The 9813-nt window shown below is 53.1% G+C and overlaps 1 protein-coding gene across 1 annotated transcript; it reads right to left on the bottom strand.

Moving 5' to 3' along the window:
- Positions 1–74: 74 nt before the first annotated feature.
- TRIM17 (tripartite motif containing 17) lies at positions 75–5001 on the bottom strand. Its single transcript, XM_068534682.1, is given in 8 exon segments — positions 75–259; positions 262–618; positions 947–1047; positions 1139–1161; positions 2544–2613; positions 2615–2772; positions 3289–3384; positions 4573–5001. Coding segments are annotated over 8 exon segments (1419 nt in total).
- Between the last annotated feature and the right edge of the window lie 4812 nt (positions 5002–9813).

The following is a 9813-nucleotide window of genomic DNA, read 5'->3' as shown; positions in this document are numbered from 1 at the left end:
GGCCTTGCTGAGCTGGACCACATCACCTTCTGGAGAAACCAGGGCTGCCCAGGCTCCCCCTCCTTGCGCCGCTATCACTTCATCCATAGGGTCACTGTAGAGATGACCATCTGGCCCGATTTGGGGGCCCCAAGGCAGAAGAAGGGTTGCAGGGGGCCAGAGAAGGCGGGCTGGGAGTAGGTATGCAGGTGGGACCCATTGTTCACGTTGTAGAAGGACACCTCTCCGGCCTCGAAATCCAGGAAGATGCCCATGTGGCTGGCGGCTCAGTCAGCGTGACGGGGGTCAGGGCAGACGTGGCAGGTGCATACCTCTTTCCCTTGCATAGCTGCACCACCCAGAACCCATTTTCTGGGCACTTGGGGACCCTGCCGCTCCGGCTCACGTTGTCCCTGCACACGCCCAGGGCCCACAGTGCATCAGCAGTGAGGTTCATGCCCACCTCCCAGTAGTGCCTCCCTGAGGAGAAGGTCTCTTGGCCCACTGCACAGGGGTAGGCTAGGAACCTGTCCTTGCCACGGGGTGTGCCATCCATCGGGGTGCTCAGGTAGCGCCTCTGGTGGCTCTCATATAAGAGGAGGTAGGGGTATGCCGTGGAGGGATTGGGCACCACATTCTCTGGAGACAGGCCCGGGGTGGAGGGGAGAGGGGAAACTTTCAGGGTCAGGGTGGGGAGGGTGAGGCCCTAGCAGGGGCCAAATAGTCCCCCATTCATCCTAACCCCCACCCAGGCCTCCCTTTGGCTAAGTTCAGCTGTGAACCTGGAGTTGCTACATGATCCCATACCCCAACTGTGGATATTGGTGGTGCCAAGGAGATGGGGCTGGGGAACCATTTGGGCATTGGGCAGTGTGGTTGAGACCTCCCCCCCATTGGTGGCCCTTGTCTTGAGTGGCTAGGAGCAGGGTGGGGCACTGCCAAGAGCACCTGGGCCCCCACTACTTACCTTGGAAACTCTTGAGCACCTCTATCTGCCCCGGCACCCTACAGACGGTCTTCAGCATGGTGGGGGTAGCCTCTGGGTACTGCACACCCAGGCTGTTCTTCCTCCAGTGGACACAGGTCTCACTGTCCCCTCTGGCCCCACTCGCAGTCCTCCCTGCACCCATCACCTCCTCCACCGCAGGTGGCTACGTACCTGCCCAGGAGGTCCTTCACATCCTTCAAAAGGCACGGAAGGAGGAAGAGAGACTGGCAAGGTCTCATTAGAGATCTGTGGAGTTCCCGAACACCCTGTGTCGACATTTGGCCAGTAGGGCTAGAAGGGCTTTATAATGTTTTCCCATGGCCCTGTTTGCAGTTTCCAGAGTGTAACCCTGTCTTTTGGCTGTACACAGTAAGGTATCTGACTTACCCAAGCCTCCTGCTACCCATCACAATGAATGAGGACACAGGGAAGCTGTCCTGCTCATGATGGACCATGGAGGCATCGGAGACCAAATGGTGTTTTCACCCTGTGGGCCTTGGGCCTTGAGTGGGTCAGGAGTCAGTTTAGTGGGTTGCAAACAGCTTGCTCTTTGATAGAAGACAAAGTATTCCCCCAAAGGTAGAGCGAGTGTATAGTCTTGTCTACACCAGGACACTTATTGGGAACAAAACCCACAGGGTGCCAAGATAACAGGCATAAAACTGGATTGACCCAGGCACACTGGGAGATATAGATAACCTGCGTGTGGCATTTGCTTCACTTGTGTAAACACGTTCCTGTGAATGTGCGTATAATGGCTCACAGTGTGAAATGTATTTTTTTGCTATGGATTCCATCACTGCACACTTGATGAGCCAGTTACCCACTTTTTGGCCAACATAATTGCCCCTTCCAGGGCCTCGGTGTGCAGGCCTATCCCTGGCAGGCCAGCTGCACCTTCTCCCCACTTCCATAGCTGGCAGGTGTGATCATGTGACTTGCTCTTGCCTGAGAAGTCACGGGTGCCTGTCTGGGCCAGTGTGTCTGTGCCCTGCATCACTGTGGACAACAGCTGCCCTCAGGCCACATCCCTAGGCTATGAAGGGAATGAACACAGGTCTCTAGGATTGGAGCCTGTCATAGACTGAATTGGCCCCTCCCCCAAATTCATCTGTTGTGCAGCCCTAACCCCCAGTACCTCAGCATGTGACTGTATTTGGAGATAGGGTCTTAAAGATGTGACTAAGATAATATCAGGTCATTAAGGTGGGCTGTAATCCAATCTGATGATGTCCTTATAAGAAGAAGCTATCAGGGCACAGACACAGAGGGATGACCATGTGAGGACACAGGGAGAAGATGGCTCTCTATAAGCCAAGGAGAGAAGCCTCAGGAGAAACCGGCTCTGCCCACTTGAGCTCAGACTTCCAGCCTCCAGGAACATGAACAATAAATGTCTGTTGTTTAAACCACCCGGTCTGTGGTATTTGTTATGCAGCCTGAGCTGACTGAGACAGAGCCTTTCCCGTTGGCCTGAATCTGTTGCCACAGGTCAGCCCACCCTAACCACACCTGAGCCAGAGCTCATGCCCCCACCCCCCACCCCCAGCCAGGTGAACAGGTGTGCCCACCTCACCTGCAGCATCTGGAGTGGTGTGCGCTCATTCCTGTCCTCCAGCTGCTTTAGCAGCATCTTCAAGGAGTGACTGCTGGTCCAGTGAGGCCATGCTCTTCTGCAGCTTTGCCACTGTTTCCTCCTCCTCCTCCTTCAGGGCCTGGAGGAGGCGCTGCTTCTCCTCCATCAGGAGGAGGCCCATCTTCTCAAACTCAACCACGATGCGCTCACTCCGCTCCTTCACCTTCTCCTGTGGTGGTAGTGGTGGGGGTCCTAGGTGAGGTACCGCTCAGGGCCCCACCACCCCAAGTGCCTGCTTTCAGACCCCACCCACCAACCAAACCCACCAGCTTGGAAGCGCTGCTCTGGGGACGATGGCACATCTGAATCCCAGTGACCCACAGAAAACCAGCAAACCTGGCAGGGATAGAAGCCAGGGGCCACACAGAGGCCCCCTGCACTGTCACTGTAGCATAATTTTAATCTGAGCCCCAAGTGGCAACTTCCAAGCATCCGTGTGCCCTTGCTCCCTGCATCTCTGAAGTGGCCAGTCTGTGCTGAGGGCACTGTTCTCAGTCCTGGTTTGGCAGGAATTCTGTGACCTGGGAAATCATTGCCTTTCTGGGGTCCCATGTTCACATCCACACAGGACAGTGATTCCCACCTCAAGGGGTTCCACAGGTTCAGGAGACCCTGTGGGTGCTCTGGGGCCTGGCTGGGACTTCCCCACCCTGCTCAGCTGCTGAGCGTGGTCCCCAGCACCTACCTGCCATTCGGCCAAGGTCTGTTCCTACTTGGCTTGCAACTTCCCGGTCTTCATCATTTCCTCTCGCAGGTATCCCATGTTTTCCTCCAACTTCAACTGTGGGGCACCCAAACCATGGAATTTGGAGTCAGTGGGCCCCCTGCATGCCCCACATCTAGATGGTGCCCTCTGAAGATGCATCCACCCCAAAGACCATCCTAATGGGTGCAGGGGATGGAAATATGCCACCCCAAAATCTGCCCCTTTGGCATGAGGACTATTTTGAACAGGAGGCAACTGAGAATCAACAGATGCAGAAAGATGCCTTCCAGGGGCTCCCATTACCTGAGCAAAAGCACCTTGCTGGGGATGTTTTATGCCCATGAAGTAGATGGAAGGTTGGTGTTAAGATGGACCTGCACTAATAACCCTTATCTTCCTTTGGTTTCCCCCTATATATTTACTTTCTGCTATGCTCTGAATGTTTGTGTCCCTCCCCACCAAATTCATATATTGAAGCCTTAACCCACAATGTGATGGTAGATGTGGGGCCTTTGGGAGGTGATGAGGTCATGAGGGTGGAACCCACATGAATGAGATTAGTGCCATTATAAAAGTGACCCCAGAGAGCTCCCTCGCCCCTTCTTCCATGTGAGGACACAGTGAGAAGTTGACCATGTATGAACCAGGAAGGGGCTCTCACCTGACTGTGCTGGTGCCCTGATCTTGGGCTTCCAGCCTCCAACTGTGAGCAATAAATTTCTGCTTGTAAGCCACCCAGTCTGTGGTGTTCTGTTACAGCAGCCCAAGCAGACTGAGACACTTTCCCCATAGTCTGCCACCCTTGGGAGGCTGAAACCTTTGCCTTTGTCTTGTTGCTTTTCTCCAAGTGTATTATTCTTTGTTAAGATTCTAGATAAGCCCAAGTTCTAACTGACCCTTTTTTTACTGTCGCTGCAGTTTCTCCCAAGTGACTCGCATCACACACATGTGTTAGTAAACGGTTTGCCTTTCTCTTTGATTTGTCTTTGCTCAATCTAATTTATGGGCCCCCAGCCAAAGAGCCTCAGGTAGATGGAGGAGAAAGGCTCCCCTCCCCTTGCCTAACAGAGGGTTGCCTGGCCTCCCCACACAGATGGCTGCACAAGGACCAGGGAATGTGGACAGGCCCAGGTGGGGACTTTGTCATTCTGGACTCCTGCATAATCAGAGGTGACACCACGATGGCCTGGCCACCAGCCTGTTTTGTCGTGGGAGTGTGGGGACACTTGGGCCTCCCTGCCCTGGCCCCCAGCCCAGGCCCACCTTGTATTCCTGCACAACCTCCTCAATAGGGACCACCCTGTGGGGCCGGTGTTCCTGGGACTCCCTGCAGATGACGCAGATGGGACTCTGGTCGTCCTCACAAAAGAGTTTGAGCAGCTCCTGGTGCACCTGGCACAGGTCCCTGCTCTGTAGGCTGGGGTGCCGCCGCGCCATCTCGGCCACCTTGGTCAGCAGACAGTTGGGCCGCAGGTTCCTCTGGGGGGATAGCTTGCGGCACTCAGGGCAGGGAAAGGGGCCCTTACACTTTCTCCTCCTTTTCTGGCCTTTGGCCTTCTCCCAGGTCAGTCGGATGCACTCTCGGCAGAAATTGTGACCGCAGGTGGTCATCACGGGGTCTGTGAAGTAGTCGAGACAGATGGAGCAAGTGGCCTCCTCCTACAATTTTCTGGCAAGTTCCACAGCATCCATGGCTCCTGGGGAAGGAACGGAGTGTCCTGCCACATCCTCTGTCTGGAGCTCTGTCTGGGCTCTCCATAGTACTCTCTCAGCATCCTTTTGCAGATGGAGTCTGAACACGGGATTGTTAGGGTACCCTGACTTATCTTCAATAAGAGGCACAAATGCCTCCCTGGAAGCTGACAAAGACCCTCTCCTTCATCAAACCCCAGTCAGCTTCCCCTGAGCTGTAGGCCTGTCTTTAGCTGGCCCCACCCAGTTTTAGCGAGAATTTTACAGTACTCCCACCATAATATCTGATCTAGTTCCTCATTCCCACCTTTAATGAATACATGTCCTTGACCCTCCTTGAGTAAGAATCCTGTTAGGCCAGTTTAGCAAGAAGCCCCCTCCTCATGGCGCCTCTTAGTGATTTTCCATCACTGAACCCCATCACCCTGCTCCTTGGCTACAGATCCCCAGCTGTCTTGGCTACAACCAGAGATGACCCCCCATCTCCCTCTGCAATTGCAATAGTCTTAAATAACATCTTGCGTACCGTTTTAACAAGCATCATGTTTCCTTTAACAGAACACCCGCAGAACAAAGGAAAAAAGGAGTTTAAGAGGAACAACACTCTCTCTTCCATTAGGGAGCCGGGTTGACGAAAGTTCTCTCTTTAACCAAACTCTAGCTCAGCCTCCCTGAACTTTCCAATCAGGCCTTGGGCTTCCATGTTTGTCTCTGCATTGTTTGAGTTTAGGAAGAATCCCACTAGGTGGGTTTAACCAGACACACACCCCCACCCCCACTACTAAGATGTGTCCTCTTAGTAATTTCCCATAACTTACCCCCACCCTACTCCTTGACTATACATCCCCACTGGCCCATGCTGTATTCAGAACTGAGCTTCACATGGGGTTCTATATAGAATCCCAGGTTCTATGCTGATCTCTTTCTTTCAATTTCAATAGTCCTGAATAAAATCTGTTTCTACCCCTCTAAATACCATCCAACTCTGGTTTTCCTTGATGAGGTGCTGTGCAGAAAAGACAAAGGAGGGCTACTGCATGCACCCATGCACACAAACACACATACAGGCACACAAACACATACTGCACACAAACGCACATACACATGTATGCACACATGTTCACACACGAGCACACATACACAAAAGCACATGCAGAGGCACCTACACACATGTGCACACTTGAACACACAAACACACATACACACACACATTCTGGGGTTGGAATACCCATGACCTTATCCAGTGGAGATCCAAATCTTCCCCTGTGCACTTCACTGGGTAGTTGTTAGGGCTGAGTTAGAGACTGGATTTGAAAACATCATTTCTGAATTACAAGCACCATCCAGGTTCCCTTTTGTACAATCTGAAACGATGGCGGCTGGATGCCGCAGATTCACGAGTCCCTGACATTGGTTCACTTTGTCTGGAGCTGTCTCTGTGAAGAGCCTTTGGGGTCAATCTCTCCCTCTGCTCTCAGCTGCCCTTAGGCCCAACTGCTGCCCACCCAACAGAAGCTGGGTGAGAGTAGGGCAGTCTGGTGGGCTGGGGCTCCAGCTCCGGCTCAGGTTTTGGGGGAAGCTATCCAAGGGCTCTGGGTCAATGACGGTGGATGGGCCTCCTTTGACCCCAGAATGTTCCTCTGTAAATGTAGGTCTAAAATAGTTGGCTCCTCCCAAGTTACAACCACCTTGAAAGCTGGGAAGGCCAGTCTACTAAGGGCAGGGGGTGCACGGGGTCCCAACCTGAGCCTCAGCGCCCACAGGGTGACCACCTGCCTGCTCCCTCAAGGGGCTGGTACTCACGCTGCACCTCGCCTGGAGCCCCCAGCCACGCCTGCAAACGCGGCCCAGGAAAGCCTGCGTTTGCGCGATGGAGACCATCCCGGCGGGGATGCAAGGGCGCCAGGGCTGTGGGGCTTTGTGGCGTCAGCAGGAGCTGGGGGTCGAGGGGCGGGGCCCGTTATCAGGGTGCGGGGCGGGGAGGTTTACCTTGGCGAGAGGTTGTCAGCAGCCTGGGGATGGAGGCAGGATCCTCCTGATGCGCAAGGAGCCAGCACAGAGGTGGGGGTGGGGAGGGAGAGGGAGCAGGGCGGGGGGTTTGGTAGCCAAGAGGGGAGGGGAAGAGGTAGATGGGGATGGGAGCCTTGTCCGTGGTGGGGGCGAAGACCAGTGGGGAGGCAGGGGGCGGATCCCGTGTTGGCAGGGACGTGAGGATGGAAGAGGCAGCAGGGGTCAGGCACCCCTTTGGGGAAGATGAAGGGGGTCGCTGGTCCGTAGGAGGCCCCAGGTCTCCCACAGCTCCCGCAGCTCTGCTCTCCCCGCTCAGGCGTGGCTGGCTGAGGTGTGTTTCTTGTTTCTTTAACGTCTCTAGGATGGAGTCTGATGGTTCAAGGTTCTGCCCTGTGTGTGCCACGGCAGTGAATGGGGATGGGGGCCAGGCAGCTTGTTGAATGAGGGAATACTGGTTGCTAATTCGAATTCCCTGGAAGTTCCTGAACCTCCTCTGCATGTAAGGTGATTCTGGGCTGACGATTTCTTTCAATTTAGAAAATAGAATCACAGAATTTTTAAAACATTTCTTTCTCTGTCCTTTTCAAATGTGTGTAAATCTTTTTACGGGCTAAATAAGCCTCTTGGCCCATCTCACATATCAGGAATGATTCAAGGACCCGGGAGCATGTCTGAAATGTAATCATTTCCCAGAGGCCTGGGAGGAGATGGGCCTAACTTGCCATCTGACTTCAAATCACCTTTGATCATAATTGTAGGAGAAAATTAGCAACATTACTGTAAAGACATGAAAGTAATAGGTTGTATCCACTTAGCCATAGAAAAGGATGAGGTTCCCTTCCAGCTCTGAAGTCCCTTTAGCTGTTGCTTGTGATCAGCATCATGTTCTGCTTGAATGCTCATTCAATAACAAAAAAAAAATTTTTTTTTCTCTTCTCTCTTTATGGAGAGGTTTTCTGGGTTGGGAGCAGATTTTGGTGTGCACTATATTTCCCCAACATTAACGTGCAGCAAAAGTAGAGAACTAACGGTGATCAGATTCAGACTCACGTCTTTGCCGAGAATATCGGGTACAGGTGTGGGTGTGGGCGCAGGTACTGCAGAAGCAAAGTTTTGAAGAACTGGAAAGACTGTTAAACCTGCAACAGGGCTGGAGACCCTTGGGTCACTGTTGAGAATCTGAGGCAGAGAGAGTGTGGACTATGGTCCAGCATCATCTGTGCAGCTTGTTGGAGGCCCAGCGGGGAGGCTGCTGGTCCCTTATGAGCTTCTACTACTGGCTGCGACACCATGCCACTTGCTCGGAAGGACACATGGACCCAAATGGTCCAGGTTACAGCACAGAGCATGCATCCTCCCAGAGGCAGCTTCTTCCCCACAACACCCCCTATTCTCTTTCCAACGTGGACGTCAGTGGAAACAACCCAAATGAGAGCAAGCAGAGGGTGTTTATTCACAGCTCTCGGCAGCAAGGGAGATGGCCACCATCCCTTGGCAGCAATTCAGAGACAATCAGTGGGGTGCGGGAACTTCCTTGTGGAAAAAGAGAAGGTTTCATCTGTGCCCTGATGGAGGTTGCGGGTCTGGGGAACTGGAGCAGCTGACTAGAAGTGGAGTGTCCTGGACTGTCGCTAGAGATAGCAGCCTGTTGTCCCACAAGTCTGACTGGCAGCAGGCTGGCTTCCTGGGCTGGTTAATGTAGAGGGTATTTTGGTTTCCTGGACAGGTTTACTATAGACTGAATGCGTGCCCCTAAAATTCACGTGCTGAAACCTAGCCCCTGCGAGGTGGGACCTTTGGAAGGTTGATTAGGTCAGGAGGGCGGAGCCCTCATCAATGGGATTAGTGCCTTTATAAGAGAGACCCCAGAGAGCTCCTTTGCCCCTTCTATCAGGTAAGGACACAGCAAGAAGATGATTGTCTGTAAACCAGGAAGCAGGCCCTCACCAGACACCAAATCTGTTGGTGCCTTGATCTTGGATTCCATCTTCCAGAACTGTGAGAAATAAAGGTCTGTGGCTTATTAGACGCCCTGTCACGGTATTTTCTTACAGCAGTCAGAGCAAATTAAGACAAGACTGCTGCACGTTGTGGGTCAGAGTTCTGTTTTTATATATCGTCTGACCGATGTTTGTATGTTCAGTCTCCCACTGGCATGAAGCTGCTGTTAGATCAGGGCTTGTCTGACCCGGGGAGAGCCCATCTTCTCAGCCCAGTGGTTTCCAGAGGAACATTTTGAGACCACACATGGGGCAGTGGTTTCCTGCCCACCCCGAAGCTGTCCTTGGTGGTCCCCTCACCCTTTCTGTGTGGAGAGCTCAGCCTGGCAGGAGAGCTAGCTGCAGAGAATCAGCTCAGGCTGTGGTGCCTGGAGACAGGAGAGGAAGGCCATGGATCTGAGCGGAAGTTGGATGGAAAACCAGTGGGTAACACTAAGGAGTACTTGTGTTAGGGAACCATTAACTGAAACCACCTGCCCTGGCCAGGCAGCATAATAACTGCTTGCATGAGTTATCTCACAACAGAAGGTCCCCAAAAGAAACACGGAACTGACAAGCTACTGCCAGCCAGAAGTATTCGGGAGGGGACAGAAGAAGGGAGGAGATACCAGCCCATAGCATGTCCTGCCAACCTCCCAGAAATCATGTTGGAATCCATCTTGGCTGAGAGATGTGTGTACCACCAGGAAGGACCCTGAGTCAGACCAAATATGGGCACAAGCAAGATGATTGGCCAGAGACAACCTGGAAAGCTAACTCCATTACCATAAAACCTGAGCCTGCGAGCCTCATGGCAGAGCAG

This window comes from Eschrichtius robustus, chromosome 2, assembly GCF_028021215.1.
Source record: "Eschrichtius robustus isolate mEscRob2 chromosome 2, mEscRob2.pri, whole genome shotgun sequence".
NCBI lineage: Eukaryota > Metazoa > Chordata > Mammalia > Artiodactyla > Eschrichtiidae > Eschrichtius > Eschrichtius robustus.
The sequence above is the reverse complement of the archived record's forward strand: the minus strand, read 5'-3'. Positions and strand labels throughout refer to the sequence as shown.